This window comes from Metopolophium dirhodum, chromosome 9 (genome assembly GCF_019925205.1).
Source record: "Metopolophium dirhodum isolate CAU chromosome 9, ASM1992520v1, whole genome shotgun sequence".
Taxonomy (NCBI): Eukaryota; Metazoa; Arthropoda; class Insecta; order Hemiptera; family Aphididae; genus Metopolophium; species Metopolophium dirhodum.
In genome coordinates this window covers 31,102,408-31,119,468 of record NC_083568.1, presented here as the reverse complement: position 1 = coordinate 31,119,468, position 17,061 = coordinate 31,102,408, and the positions used below count along the sequence as shown (strand labels likewise).

At 30.8% G+C, this 17,061-nt stretch overlaps 2 protein-coding genes across 2 annotated transcripts in view; one reads left to right on the top strand and one right to left on the bottom strand.

Moving 5' to 3' along the window:
- LOC132953083 (uncharacterized) overlaps positions 1–17,061 on the top strand; it is a 65,354-nt gene that overhangs the window by 37,428 nt on the left and 10,865 nt on the right. The window lies entirely within an intron of this gene.
- LOC132952433 (uncharacterized) lies at positions 9,165–12,960 on the bottom strand. Its single transcript, XM_061024732.1, has 2 exons — positions 12,163–12,960; positions 9,165–9,989 (listed from the first exon to the last, which is right to left on the bottom strand). Exons 1-2 carry the CDS (start codon positions 12,271–12,273, stop codon positions 9,645–9,647), a joined length of 456 nt encoding a protein of 151 aa, XP_060880715.1. The 5' UTR covers positions 12,274–12,960; the 3' UTR covers positions 9,165–9,644.

The window sequence follows — 17,061 nt, the reverse complement described above, 5'->3', positions numbered from 1 at the left end:
TATAAATCTTTACACGGGTACCTAATAATATGATTTTCCAGGATTGTAATCTCTCAGCGACAACTGAATTTCAAAACTAATTACGAGGAAATTGATTTTCGTACATTAATTATTGAGTAGACACAATAGTCCCTGCAGTACATTATTATATTGGTTTTAAAATAACAGTAAAATAAATAAATGCCCTTGCTCAATATTCAGAGCAGATACTAATCCAAATTACAAAGCATATTTTGTATTATTATTATATGGGTAGGTAGATTATGATACAAACGTATATTACTTTAAGTGTTTAATAAGTATTAAAAGTGTAAGTTATTTTGGTTTATACAGATTTGGATTATACGAAAATAAAATAAAATACTGACATTAGTACATTACCTATTACGTTGCCCGCTAATGTTTCATTAAAAAAAATCATGTTCATGTCTGACGGCAGCTATTGTCACGAATTTATGAAATTAAATATTATGTACAAACTTTTCGTCAACTCGTATATACGCGATTCGTATTTAGGTTCAATGGTTTTGAGCGAGTACCTACAATAATGTAATATTACAATAATTAACTATTCGGCTTTAATTAAAAATATGATTGTCTTGTAATAGTATTACGGTAAGATCCATAAACTGAGAATCCTCCAAACGTATCACATTTAAAAGGTTGAATAACTTAAATAGTATTTTTATTATGCCTACCTTATAATATAATAATTTTATAGTCATATTATAGTGTATTATACTCTGTCTATAAAATTATACAGGTACCTACTGACAGAGGTGTGCCCAGGAGTTTTCTGTTGAAATTGAGAAATACAATATTTATAATTATATGTAAGAACATATTATAATTACGACATACCTACATGTGTGAGCCCCCTAGCCCCCCCCCACCTCGAGCAAGCCCTTGGGTACTGACAAACCATCAGCCGCAGCTGCGCTGTAGACTGTAAATGTCTTGAAAGTCGATTGATATTGTAAATTATAGGTATATGCGAATACGATAAAAATATGTAGTATTTAAAGAAACACATTTTTATCTATTTATGTGTAACGGAAATACACATACCAATCGAGTACATCAAGGTGTGGGTGTGTAGGTGTTCTTATGCATACCTGTCATAAATTACAGTATAGGTACTTTTAGCCACTACTACCTATACACAGGCGACGTATGAATATAAAATATCAGTGTATAGCAGAAAAATAGAATGTACAATTTATTTTATTCTCCACTCATAAATACATTCATGTATAATGTATATACGGTCGGAAAATTCGTTTGGATGCAGAAAAAAAAAACGACTCTCAAGTGTTTCGAGGTCGTTGATCCGCGGTGGGAATCTTCTCGTTACGTGACCGACCGATCCTGGAGATTTCCCCGACTGCGGCGTGGACGATTTTGCGATTCAAACATTTTTTCCATTAAATATTATAATATTCCGCATAAACAATATTACGACCGACATTGCGCCGTGTACATTCGAGTACAACGCTATAATTTGGCGCAACGTAAATTTTTCATAAAATTTGCACACTAATGGAATAAGAGAACACCTATGAACACTTAGCATGATATGCGCGCGAGGGGTTCGCATGTTATGACGTGTAGAACATCGCGAGCATGCGTGATGGAAGAAATTCCATCATTTTTGAGATTTCAAAGAGATAATATGACTGTAATGTAATATTAATAATATAATACATGACAGACATTTTATGTCATTTTATTAGCACGATAACAATCCCGTCGAGCAATTTTACAAATTATATTTTTGGTTAATGTTACAACACAAACATATAGGTAATAATATCACTATAAAGAAAAAGTATATTAAATCGAACTTATGAACGTACGTCTTATGGTGGAAGAAAATTGTAATGTCGTTATCCTCTCTAATGTATACATTTATTTTGAAACGTCATCATCAATGACGAATGAAAATAATATAACTTATGTTATGGTTTTAAATTGGTGTGTTGTCACATATAATAACATAGGTATCGTGTCATACATAAAAATATGTTAAACATAATATACCATTAAACATTTTCAGCGATATTTTCAATAACTTTGACAAAATATACGTTTCACAAGGCCTTTGATATAATGTCATTGAAACATATTAAGTATATGTGTGTGTAAATTTTAATATTTTTCCGTACAATAATAATATTATATTATTATATAGCACTGTTGCGCACCTGCCCGCCATTAAACCATTGTTCACGGTGTCCTGAAAGCATTATATAGTCTACCTTTACACTGTATGCTCACATTCGCTTGGAAAAATCGATGGCTCGGGTCACTAGGACTCCAAACCCTTAGGAAACAATTCGTGAAAAATATAACGAACTAAGTGTTTCATTATCATTTTATACCGTGGTATATTATGTGCCTATACGAGCCTACTTTGAAAATTGTTACCGTAATAATTCTCGTTTCCCCTACACAAAAGAAGCACAAGGCGAATGGCCAAATGCCAAGACGTTTATTGACCAAATAATTAAATTGTACGCTTGACATTTAACGCAGTTTGGGCGGACGGGGCCGCCGCCGGTAAGAAATCAAATCGATATCGTAATTAATTAATTTTAGCGATCAACGAGAGCATTTTAATAGTCTTCATAATGACATAATTTATGTCAAAATAAATATTTAATAATCACTAAAACGTGCGACACAAAATAACATAATATACATATAGTGTAATAAAAATACGTATGATATATAAAGATGCAACATCATTAAACGCACTTAACTCCGATGACCTTTCCGTATTATAATATGAAGCCAGAACGATGCAGAAAACAACGTGTAAGACTTAATCAATAAAGTTTCATTCCGTACATAGGCACCTATACTTACGCATAGGTAATAGCTGGTGCTTACATATTATTATGAACACAAAAAAAGAGAGATAATAATAATATGACGTGTGGTTTGTATACTACACAAAATACATCATGTTTGATCGAAGTCAAATAAATTGCTGCGCGTACTGCGGTATTTTAAGGTAAGTACGGGGTAGGTAGCTGTAATATTTTTCTGTCAAAATTTTGATTCTTTTTTTCACGATAAAACACGAAACAATAAAATATTGTCGAATAAACAATAATGATAATAATCTGATTTGCAAGAGTATATTTTGTGACTTTAATATCGCCTGTAAATTGAACGTACCGATATTAGGAAATAATAATGCCATTCGCCCTGAAAAACGTATATAAATATTTATGGTTATTTTAGATTCTGAGCGGAGCGATGAACGTTGCACTGGTTTTACGACGATGTGTTTTTATTCATGTTTTTGTGTGTCTGAAGACACTTTACAGAAGAAAAATGCCGTAATCTTCTACTCCATTCGACGACGGTCGTGTCTGGTAACAAATTGATAGCGTTTTCTATAGATACATCGTATTATTTTCAAAACAGTTTGGTTCTTTTTATCCTATTTGTAGACATTGGAAATTTTCGACTTTTTATTTTTTTTACAATATATTTTTATGAGAAAAAATTTTAATCAACTGAAAAGTTTGAAAATGTAATGCAAGATATCCCATACATTTTTTTTTTAAATGTGATTTAAATAAATAGGTTAAGCGTAAATCCACTTCAATTTTTCATGAGTATTTAAAGTTAGAACTTTGACGAAATTCTTCAAAGTTGCGTGAAATTTCGCTAATTTATTGGTTAATAGTCTTAGGACTATCGAAATTATTTTCAAAGTATTTAATTTTAAAACCTAAGATGGGAAAAAATATTTCTCATAAGTTTCCTTTACTAAAACTAAAAAAAAAGAGTTGAGCGTAAAGTCATATTATTTTTTTTTATGGTCGTTTGAAGTTCAAATTTTGACGACATTTGATATTCAACCGTATAATAACCATTTATCTGGTCAAATGATTTTTATTATTTTGTTATTATTCAAAAAATAGTCATCGTAGAAACTTCAAGTGTTCCACTATGGCACTATTACTTAAATTATCTTTTTATATACATAATGACATTTTCAAAATATTTTATAGACTAAATATGTTAAGCTATTTAAAGTAATTTAAAATTTTGGTTTATTGTCTATACGTCATGTTGATAAAAAATGTTATTCTCGGTCGAAAAAATTGAAAAGCTTCCTGATGAGTTGTCCATGTTATGCAACCTATAAATAATGAAAACACATAGATTTTCCAGAAAAATAAATGACTTATACCTACCAATATAAATATAAAAACAATAGAATATCCTAAGAAATTAAATCGAGAGACCATCACCTCCTCTCAAAATCGTTTTTCCTATACAATAATTTTATTTGTTTATCGTTAATTCAAATTAAACACATCAGCTTTTACAGTGACCATCTAAATGGCGACGAGGACTGCAGAGAAGGAAATCTCGCTAACTTTACAACTGAGTGACTTCCTCGGTTTTTTTTTTTTATAGCTTTTTCAGTATTTAAAAAATTGGTTGATTAGCTGATCGTATTTAACTACGCTTTTATTAAACAAATAATACTTTATCGTACTATTTTTTTGTGATAAAATTGTACTGTCTGATTATACGAATCACTAACTATCAGCGGATGTTTTGAAAAACCGAAACGTTCGGTGAAACTTAAACTTAATTCAAATTCAGATTATGTTTATCTTGAAACTAAACGAACGATGACTGCGTGAAACTTTGAGTTTGAATTATATGATTTAAAACGTTGTTCGTAATAACTAATGAGACGATTTAAATACCAAGTCGTTAACACTAAACTTACGTTCAAGGAAAAGAAAAACTCTGTAGGTAATTATTATTAACGATACTACAAAATAAACAGTATAGATTTTCGTCCGGTCGTGTAAACAATGGGGGTTATAAAGGAATAAAGCCAACTTTTGTTGGGCTCTACAAACAATCATTTATTATACTTAATGAGCTTCGTGCGCGTTGTTTAGCGAATTATCAATAATGCAAGAAACTCATTTCCAGTTATCGTTATGGCTAATATTAGGTATATTATTATTTATTATCCTACTTTATCGTCGAAAAGCCTATACAAACACACATAATATTCACCAGGAAATATAATAATAATAATATGTCCAATTAATATAGAAACAAGCACATAACTAGCTATAACATAATATGATATTATTAAATCAATGATGGTTGATACATACGTTTTTTTTTTGTACGTTTATCATTAAATTGAAAATATACCTTCAGTGTTATTATAATACCCATCTAGATACCATCATATAGACACCAGCTACATATTAATATATTATAGTAGTTGTAATAGGTATAAATCAATTTAAATTTGTAGTATCGGGTATTTCAATTATTAATATATGAACATAGTTTATAATACCAAGTCACCAAATAGGTATATGATAGCAGCACATTAAAAGTGATGTTAACCACTGGGCTTGCAAACGTTATACTTGACAAAAAAAACGATAGAAAACGTCATCATAACGGAAATCGACAATCAAAAATATTTAAACGCCGCAAAACATAACGATTAACAAAATAATATATTATACATCATTAAACAAAACATAATAATAATATATTGTTCGTACATATTATATAATATATCAGATCGAGATTGATAATATTATGTCGAATATCGGAGCAGTGAAGAGTTTGACCGATGTCAACACACAGTCAGATTGATACCGAAATCATGATAGGCATGCGTACTTGACGATCTCCGTGAAAATGGAACTTGAAGAAGCCGAAGTTACTGTGGTCGTAATTCTAGCCCTGAACCAAAAGAAATGGCTATGCAAAAAAATTATACCTACATAAGTTATAAATATGGCTATATCACCGTAAACTTATGTACATTTACACCGTGTAATAAACGATTTTGTTATGCAATTTCATTGGTTTTCATTTGATATTATTATCAACAGCCGCGTCGAAAGGCTGGCGTAAAATTAATTTTTTCCAAAAATGTTCTTTTGAAACTTCTTAAAATTATGCGAAAGAGATATTTTCAAAAACTTTATTGTCTTGTGAAATAATGAGTGATGTCTTACGGAAAATGGATACAGGTCCTTATTTACGCGTTTTAGAAATGTTATCTCGTCGACTTTTACGAGTTTTCAGATGATGATGAAATCGGTAGGTACGTGATTTGACCAAATCGAAGAGACGGAGTTGAGACATGAATATATTTCATCCGGAATGTTGCAGTTTTTTTCAAAGTTTTCACAAGTGATTGGGCTTTCAGTTATAATATGTGTGACGTGTGTTATTATTAGCTGAACTCAACAATATTATGTAGTTGTTGAAGTTTTTTTACTGGGAATTCTCCATTCGAGTATTATATTATGACTGTATGAGTGGTTTCTTTTTAATCGAAAGGGATAAAAAATAATGTTTTTATTGTTACAGATATCAATTTGATAATTTATCAAAATTTTTTTGGGCAAGTGTAAAATATATCTTAATCTGTTTTTATGTGTCTGGACTTGAGACTTTTTTTCATATTTTTCTATCAAATAATGGTACAATTTATTCAATACAATCCAGTGGCAATAGGTATCAGCTTAATACAGAAGTAGGCTTGAATCTTTCCTCGGTTATAATTAGTATAAAATAATAAATATTATACAGAAATAACATTGTAAAATATACAGTTAGAACAATATTTGAACTTATCAGTCATGGGCAATATACGATTGACTAAAAATTGTGGATAATAATTTTTTTTCATTTTATTCCCTAATATATAATAGTCTTTAGCTATTGGTTGTTATTGATTATTTATTATAAACTATTTACACGTAGATACTGGTTTCGCCCTTGGTCGATAATTTTTTTAATTTTCCACATAAAAATATTACAGCAAAAAAATAGATCATAATATATAATAGATTATATACATATATTGTTATATTATATAATATATATTAATATACATAATATATGTATTATTATAATACTTCGGTATACATATTATATTATTATATTCAAGAAATATTATACCAACTAATTGATTTGTTTATATTTTTAGTGATTGAACGAAACAATAAAATTATATTGTTTTACGGTATTGTGTGGTTTTTCGTATTGTCTTTATGGTTTTATTTGAAAACCCCTGCATCTGTACTACACCACTACTGGAATTACTTCATACATCTGGCAACCTAATACAACGATATTTGGAGCTTTTTCAAATAAAATGTTTACAGAATTGAATCTTGGTATTAGAAATAAAAACGAATCTGAGCTGCAGCTAATACGATTTTTGATATTTCTTCAAACATTTTCAATGGCCGAAAAATGAGCTCTTTTAATAATTATTCTCTTCGACGTTTGATTCCTCCCGTCTGTGGTGCAATTTTTTCGACCTGCGGTGTGTATTCGCAGAAAAAAATGATAATTTTTAATATTTATAAATAAATGATTTGTGTCCGTATAAAAGATAAAATAATTCCAATAGTTATTATTAAATAATAATTTATCATAAACATTAAAAAAAAAATCATATTGACGTGCGTTAGCGTTAACTATTAAATTATAATATGGTCAAATAAATTTATTAAATTCGTATTATTCTATATTACTGCCTATTGGTTTATGAATTATTATTACTCTTAAACTATAATATTGAAAAAAAATCAAAATAAACAATTTTGTAGACATCTGGAAACAATGCAATACAAATGCTTCAAAGCGTAGGTTGAAATTATTCAATCTCATATTTTATACTATTTGAGAAATGTATATATTATGTATACGTCCTACTTAAACCTAATATTATTATTTTTTTTCGTAATATCCACTACGCATATCCCATTTACTTTTAAGATAATAATGTTTACCATTTAGATTATTATTATGTTTTTACAATGTTATAACTTATAACTTTCAATAAAAGTAGTATCTTAGGACTTAGTTCGTGCAAATAACTTGAATATTGAAAACAAAATCGAATCCTTTTTTATTTTTCAACAATGTTTTTTGTACAGTAATTAAAAAAAAATGTAAAAAAAGATTCGTTCGTCGATAAATAAATAAAACGTAGGTAATATGATAACTAAAAATTAAACTCATTATTTATAACTGAAATTCAAAAATAACGATGACACGCTGTTGCGCGGAATACGTGTTCTTCGCTGTACAATTCGTATACAATATGCAGACACAAAGTTTGGAGAAAATTACATTTTTTACAAGGTACACGTCATTTAATGTCGTGCAAAATCGCGTGTTTAATTTCCCGAATAACAATTATAGTGATTACGCCCGAGTGGTGTCCACGTGCCGTCACTGGAGTTACACCTGTGTAATACGTGACGTATCGGAAAACCCGTCCTTCTATGATCAACAACAACAATAATAATTATTATTATAATCGTGTACCCCCCTAACCCTGTTTTATTCGGTGGTGTCCTTAAGCTTCGTACCTGCAGTGTAGTATACGGGACACGCGCGTTCAATATTAAAACATTAATATACGATAGGCAATATTTAGTGTTCACTCGACAATATCATTATAATAATATATTCTTGAATCGATCTGTACCTAGGTATAGGTTGGGTATATAGGTAGGCATACATAACCGACTTCCGTTCAGCACCTGCACGTAATGATCGATCGTGGGTACGGTGTAGTAGTGTACCTACCTATATAGGCGCCTTAATTAATTTTCGATTTTATTTCGTTTTTCTTTTCGATTCGTGTAGATAATAATATTATAAAATAGGTATGATATAATTTTGGTTTTCGAGTAAAGAAGTTTGGTACCTAGGTAATGTAATAGAAGATTATTATCAGTTTTTTAATATACCAATAAACAAATATATTGAAAATACATAGTAACAATATTTCACTTTAAGGTTTTTTTATAAACACATCAAAATCACCAAAAATTGCAAATTATTTTTTAATTATACACTCATACCTTATGTTTGAAAGTTTTATACAAGCATTGAAGCTCATTACCGTTATAAAATAAAAAGATGAGTGTAATTATATAAATATTTTTCTTGGACGTCTGAAGTTGAAATGTCTACAAACTTGGATATTCACAACAAACGATTTTAGTTTTTCTTAATGTAATTCAAAGAGTATTATTTAATCGCAAAAAACTTCGATAAATGTTTCGAAATCAGAGTTGGTTTCTTGTAGACAAGTATATAACTGAATCTCACAAAATAAATGAATTTCCAGTACTTACCTAATTTTCTAAATAATTAAAAACTATTTTGCATAATACTGTTATTGGAAGCGATTGATCCTCATATAATATTATTCGATTGCGATAAGTCGTTATAAGACGAAAATCATTGAATAAAATGAGACACAAGATTTAGGAACAATACATTTATTTATAAAGAAACAATACACATAATAATTATTTGCAATCATTGCAGTCCATGCATGGCGGACGTGCACTCCACCAAATATATAACAATAACAATTTGTCATGACGATCAAGACTCACAGACTCCAGGGAAGTGTGTGTTGATCCAATCTTGCTGGATGGATCGCGGAGGAAGAAAAATGTGGAAAATACGAGGAGGAAAATGAAACCCCGTACACGCCGTACAGGATCATTGAAGAAGACGGATCACTAGGTTCGGAGAGCACAGCGCCGGCGTGGAGGTTGTACTTAGTTTTTTACCGGTCAGTAGTCGCCTCAGGCAGCGTTGAGCCCCCCAAACTTGGTGATCATCATCTTCACAAATCCCGCACAGGGTTTAATTTTCTTCCTCGGACTTCCGACATTCTTCTTCCCCCCCACCACCGATCCATGTCCACAAGTTTGGATCGGCCTCCACGTCCCGGTGACGTCACTCCGCGGTGCGTACCGTCCACCGTCGCTCACGATTACGGTATTTTGTCTGCGTTTTGGTGCCAAGTCGTCGCGGTTGGATTCGAACATTTTGATCAGTGCAGAAACATTATTGCCCCTCTGGACACGAACCTTCAAATCAACTGTTTCAACTGCAGCCATCATAATGGGTATGTTGCTGTAGACGAACTGCGAAATAACAATATGGACCATAATTAATACAATCATTGATTAATCCACGTAATATAATGAATTAATTATTATAGTATGGTTGTTTTTAGATAATACGAACCGATTACTATAACTGTGCGGATGACAAAAAATGTGAAAGCGCGATAAATAATTGTTATACAATATAAATAAATATACAATAAATGTTCGACAAAAATACGCGTCGAGATACGATACGAGAATAATACGTTTATGGCTTGATGTCCGGATAAATGTATTTTGAATAATAATGTTGGCATGGCATTGTCTTACATTTCATTGGGCCATAATTATAATTATTAAAAAAAAAAAAAACAAATAAATAAATAAATAAAAACATATTTTATTCTCATGCAGATATTTAAGATTCTGAGCAGAGCGAGTATTGACTTTAAAACGATGTATGGTTTTTTTTTTGTCTCTGTATATACGTGAAAGAAAATAGAAAGGATTTTTCGATATTTGACTTTGAGGGTGGTTTCTGATTTCTGATAACAAATTGGTTTTACTTGGTAGTTTAGATAGGTAAAAATTGAAAATTCGCAATATAAAAACGAGAATTTTTACGCAAAACCAGTTTGTTCCTAACCTAACCAAAACTCCGGTGTTGTCAAATTAATAATCAAGTTATATCGATTATTTTTAATATAACAAGAAAAAAAGTAAAAAAACCCTTAAAATGTTGAAGGATAAAAGTTTATATTATATATTAATTTTAATATATATTAATTTCGCAGTATAACGATGGATTAGGTTTCAGTTTTTGAAATATTTATTTTGGTTTGGGTTTTGTACAAACGGTTATTGAAAATGCTATTATAGTTTAACAGTTGTCTCATCGATTGTTTTTGATGATGATCACGTTGTAGACAAATAATTAGATAAATATAATATCCTATATTTTTCATTAACTATATTTTTAAATTTTAACCAGTTTTTTACTTCAAATATTTACTTTTTTGAGAATACTGAATCAAATAGTTTAGGTCGTATATATACATGGATATTAAAATTTTTTTTTTAGAAAATTATGTCCTTATAAAGTTTCTACAGTTAACGTGAATCTATATAATATAAAACTACAACAAAAACGTATAATATACGTTAAAGTACCTATATGTTTTTATTCAATAAATGAATAAAAATAATATAGGCTTATTTCGTCAATAATAATATTGTAAATAACATCATATTTATTAGTTATTGAACTATATTATTATTTTTCAATAATAAACTTTATGTAATTATTATTGTACGGCCCACACCAACTATCAATAATGAGTGAAAATAAACAACGATGGGTGTGAAACAACGGTCGAAATCAATACTGTTTTAATCGGATATTCGGTTTGGGTTTTCCGAACAATTTTTTTGAAATTCTCAGGTTTCAGATTTTTTAAACCCGCGGTTTTGCAAGCTTCCGATTTCGATTACCGTCGGGCGGAATAATATTGTAAAAATATGAAAACACCGAAGTCATAAGCGGCTTTCCGGAAAATATGTTTTCAATTATCCACGTCGGAGTAGGTACCTATATTCGTGGAAAACTCGAGTACCGGGAAATCTCGTCTATTTCTAGACGAACACCGTGGCGCGTGACAGTGCAGTACTTTGTCAACCGACGCGCAAAAAGTTACTGAAAAATAAACATCGGTTTTGTAATAATATTATGGTAAACGGCCGCGGAGTATTGCTCGCCCGGCTCATTTCGGCGAAAAAAATTTCGCTGCGGGGGTCAGGTCGAATTCCGCGTCGGTCGTGGGCGTCGCGGCGGCCTTTCGACGTAATCTCAGCAATATTATTAATAACAATTTACTATCGTGATAATAATATAAACAGAGAACGAACCTCGCAGGTCCTAAACCAGGTTCTAAGGATTGTAAAAAGTTCTATGATTTACTTGTTTATACTTTAATACGTCTTTATAACGATAATAATATAATATCACAGCGACACTCTATCAAATCTCTGGTGTAGGAAAAAACACGGCGTTAAATTTTTGTTCTCTCGCTCTCGTCTCGTCTCGTCGGATTTCTCGCCGTTTTTAAATTTTGCGTTGGTCGTGGGCGTCGCGGCGGCCTTTCGACGTAATCTCAGCAATATTATTAATAACAATTTATTATCGTAATAATAATATAAACAGAGGACGAACCTCAAAGGTCCTAAACGCGAGACGGACGTCGGCGCACTGTTCCGGGAAGTGGGCGATCGAACTGCGTCGTACCGGGTAAACGGTGTGACGGTTACCGGATTTCTGGTTCATTCGCGTAATGTCATTACTGATTTTAATCTGACCGCCATGTGGCGCTGCGACATTCTGCGTACACAGACATTTCAATATATTTTAAGGTAATAATAATAATAATAATAGAATGACGTATATTGTAAAGAGTGTAAGGACTAAGGAGTCTAAGGATTAAGGAGTCCAAGGATTGTAAAAAGTTCTACGATTTACTTGTTTATACTTAATACGTCTTTATAACGATAATAATATAATATCACAAAGGTACTCTATCGAATCTCCGGTGTAGGAAAAAAAACGGCGTTAAATTTTTGTTCTTCCGCTCTCGTCTCGTCGGATTTCTCGCCGTTTTTCAATCGCAATTATTGGTTTTTCCATTTCACATTCCAGAGCGGAAATTCTTTTCCAAAGCAAATCGCAATCGTTTTCTCCGCATAATCGTATAATGTTGTGATAGTGATTATTATAGAATCCTAGAGAAACTCGTATGCAACATCTCACCGTCGAACCTTTATGCCACTATAATATTACACGACTGTTCATCCAACTCAAATACCTTTACTAACAAACAACAAATATTATTGTCCAAAATTTGCACGCACAAATACTTTTCGGAACGTGGAATTAAAAAAATATGAATTTCCTGCGCAATATTATGAAATATCGGCAATCGCCTTTCCATAATATTATGTACACAAGCTGATTCTTTTTTAGGTAAACACTCGAATACGTATCGCGTTCGAGCACTATATGAAGTATAAACGTTTATGGGAATATTTATTTTTTTCACGTAATTTGAAGTCATAAGCAATATTTTTACTTTTTTAGTGACAACATACATTTTTAATATCATACCCCAAAGCAGAATGTTTTCTTAAAAGTAAACACTTATCATCTCAAAAAGTATTTATTATTATGAACGTTTTCGGAAATATTTTGAGCTATAAGTTTTTAAAATAAATTTATATATATTATGAGCAATATTTTGCAGAGTACCACTTTGCTAAGCTCCAAATGCTTATACCCAGAAATATTTCCAAAGACGTTTATAATTTAGTTTTAGAGAGACAACGAGTTTTTACTTTCAAAGTATAATCACTTGTATAACATACAGGTACCTCTATGCGTGTATCCATTATACTAAATCTAAATCCTTAACGGGGATGGCGAACGACGAGAAAGACTTTTCACGCCTAAAGTGAACATTGTGAGTAAAAGAGCCATAAACACTCAACAGAAATCAAAATAATTGTATTAGGTACTTATAATAATTATATAACCATCGAACATCGTCAATATAAATCAAACTATATGTCACGGTTTATTTCATTGCAGTTGTTCGGAATTATATTATTATAATATGTTCGTCGGTAAATAGTGTTGTAACTGCGAAAAAACCTGAGAAAATTAGAAAAATATATTGTACAATATTCTGAAACCCGGCTATATATTATATTATAGTGAGCACATTTTTTAAAACATTTTTCCCGTATCCGCTTGCAAAAATACTATTATGCGTTGGAGACCACCTCCGATGTACCTACTGTATCGGTACATTCATAATGCATTATGCTGTGTATACTAATATAAGGTTTATAAATAAACTATGTATTATGAATAGGACAGGGGGGGGGGAGTACAAAATATATCGTATACTTACCGCTCGCGTGCTCGTCCCGATATTGCAGTGTACCTATACTAATGTATATACGGATTCGATTTTTCGTTTTGTTTTTTGATTTAAGTGAAATATGCAAATCGAAAAATATATTGCGTCATCGCGATTCGTCGGCGTGGTGTATATAATATTATAATAATGTTTGCGAGAATTCGATGTTGTTTATCCGCAGATATATATTATACAAAAATGAAAACATCTCTAACGGCTTTAATTAAAAACGATGCAGTATACAGTCTGTGTGTATATACACAAATATTAGTTCCGCCATCGTACATTTTATGGCTGGATTCCGGTGCACAAAAAACGAGCGAATATTCCCTCGGCGCGCTATAGCTAACGCTTCTTTTTCTATGACTAAAATACAACAATGAAAAATGTTTTGGAAATAATTAAACTATTAAAATATAAAATTGTACATCGTATAATTACCCGGTATTGTTCCGTTTTTTATTCGCTGCAGCCAGGTTCTCTGAATTTTTTAATGGACGGAGGTAAACATATAGTGATTAGAACACTTCGGGTTGTTGTAGCCCTCGTGGGTTCACCCTCCCACCAGTCACGAAAATAACAGCAAATTTAATTATTTCAATCCCAATCAATATTGTTTTTTTTACTATGTACTGCTGTTTTTACCATTTTAACTTACATTTGTAAAATTATATCAATTGTTCTTGATTTCTCATATTGAGAACTTATTCAGCGCACCCCACTTTACCGTGAGTGGTCGACAATGTTAACCCATTTAAATGGTACTAAAAACGATGGTTCTCCTAATTATAGGGAAAATTATGTCCCATTAGTAAATTCAATACTTACCACAGCCATTGTGTTTCTATTATATTACGTTATACTATAATATAACCTGTATGTATTGTCGTGTATGAAATAATTAAATAATCATTTATAAATATTGAATGACTATAAATTAATTATACATAAACGTTAAGCAGCTAAAAAAACTATATAAAAAATTGTATTTTATTGAGTATTAAAATATAGAATGTTAGTTAAGATATAGTTATAAGAGTTAAGAAGAGACTTATGTAATTAAGTTTTACTTATTAATTATTATTATATTATGTTGACAGTTCAAATGAATTTACGGTTAAATAAATTAATTTGAACCATGGAAATAATATGACGGTTAACTTTTAAAATATTTAATAATATATATATGTAATATTTCATATTGTTAAAAGCCAAAAGGTACTCTGTATAGGATCAAAACTAAATCATCAACTAAAATTTTCAAAAGTACAATAATAAATAATTATCATAATACCATCACAGCTGTGTAGTCATCCTACCAGTGGTGTAGTGGGGCGTATACGCGGGTATACGGCGTATAACGACTTCTCCAGTTTTTGGTTGATGCGTATACTTATAATATAATTTGTGATACGCAGGTATACGGGTATACTGTATAGCTATAAATCAATAATATAAATAGTATTAACGAATAATCAATAATACCAAACATATTTCCTTATTATCATGTTCATTAGGAACTGTTATTATTTTTACATTTTACACATCTATTTTTAACTTCATTGCATGGATTTCTATTTATTATATATATATATATTATACGTCTAAAATTATAAGCTTATCGATAACGATAGCCGACGCTGAGATTCACGGTCACATGCATTACTGAAAATAATTTTGTCAAAAAATATTATTTTATGTACATACACTGTGTCACACAATAATTACATAAATATAACAATTGATCTAAAAAAAATGATGTTTTCATTTATTTTTAATCATTCAAAGTTGTGATACCTAATTTATATACTACCGAGTATACATTTAAGACTATAAATATTAATAAATATTTAGGTTTTTTGACTTAAAAAGAAGTGGGGATAGGGGGGTTAAGAAATTAACATAGGTAATCATAAACAATTTAAATGTATAATCATATATTTTAGGAGTATGATTGTAAACTATAGAGACTCAATTGCGGTAAGGTAGTAGTAAAGTGTATGTAATTATAAATATATCATAAGTAACAGCGTAGCATATATAGTGGTTGGGGGGGGGAGGGGAGAAGCCCCCACGCTTACATATCAAGCACATTAAAACGTATACTCAGTAAAAAAATTACGACTACATCACTGCATCCTACCCACCTAATATTAATATGTTTTAGAACAGGGGTCAGAAATAAATGGCTTGCTGGCCAAATCCAGCTCATGGAGGGGAAAAACTGGACCGCCAAGAATATTTCTTTTAATGCTGTTTTCTGCCCATAATAGATATTTGATCTAATTTCAGGTTGTATTTTGGCTCCACATGTACACATGGGAAATGTTGTTCTCCAAGATGACGTTTTTAAATAAGAAATATTGTTGATCTCCGACTTGAAAACACTCTGCTCTCCAGTTGTTCTCCAAGAGTACCAAATTTAAAAAAAAAAACTGGCCAATATTATATTATATTGAATAATTTGCTTCAATAATAGCTTGAACTGTATTTTTAACACAAAAATAAACACATTAGGTATATTACTATTATTTCAGTGTATTCTGGTCCTTGAACATTTTTTTTTTCAAATTATCTGGACCGCCATAGAATTTAATAGCCGACCACTGTTGAAAATAAATTGTTATATATTGTTGAATACCATAAGATTTTTATAAGAATATATTCAAGATTACAAATTACTATTTTTAAACTGTAGGTATAATACCTACGGCAAATACACTACCTACTGCAGCAGTAGTAGTTCGCTCTATTCCGATTAATGCGACTAATTACTAAGCTATAGTCAATTTTAAATTTCAAATCACTACGGTGAGTAAATCACGTTCGTATTGAGTCGTCGGGTTCGCAGATTGTCGACGTGTATATTTATTAGTCGTACGAAATCACGTTAGGAATTTAAAATTGCATCCTTTATGTATATATCGCGAGAATTCCAACTATGTCCGTATTCCCGTATAATTTAATTGAACGAGAAATTGTTTGCAAAACTCGATGCTTTTAGTTTTCCATTACCTTGCCTATAACGTATATATATATATATTTGTGCGATAAACTATATAACACGCCCGCATAAATTGCCTAGCTCGAGTGGGTAGGCATAGGCATTAAAAATGTAATGATGAAAAAAAATGTTATTC

Bases quoted from the DNA above. Each gene is read 5' to 3' on its own strand.
- LOC132952433 (XM_061024732.1), bottom strand. From the start codon at position 12,273: ATGAACCAGAAATCCGGTAACCGTCACACCGTTTACCCGGTACGACGC. The intron at 9,990-12,162 runs GTTCGTCCTCTG...GTTATTTCGCAG, and splicing joins TCGCGTTTAGGACCTTTGAG to TTCGTCTACAGCAACATACC.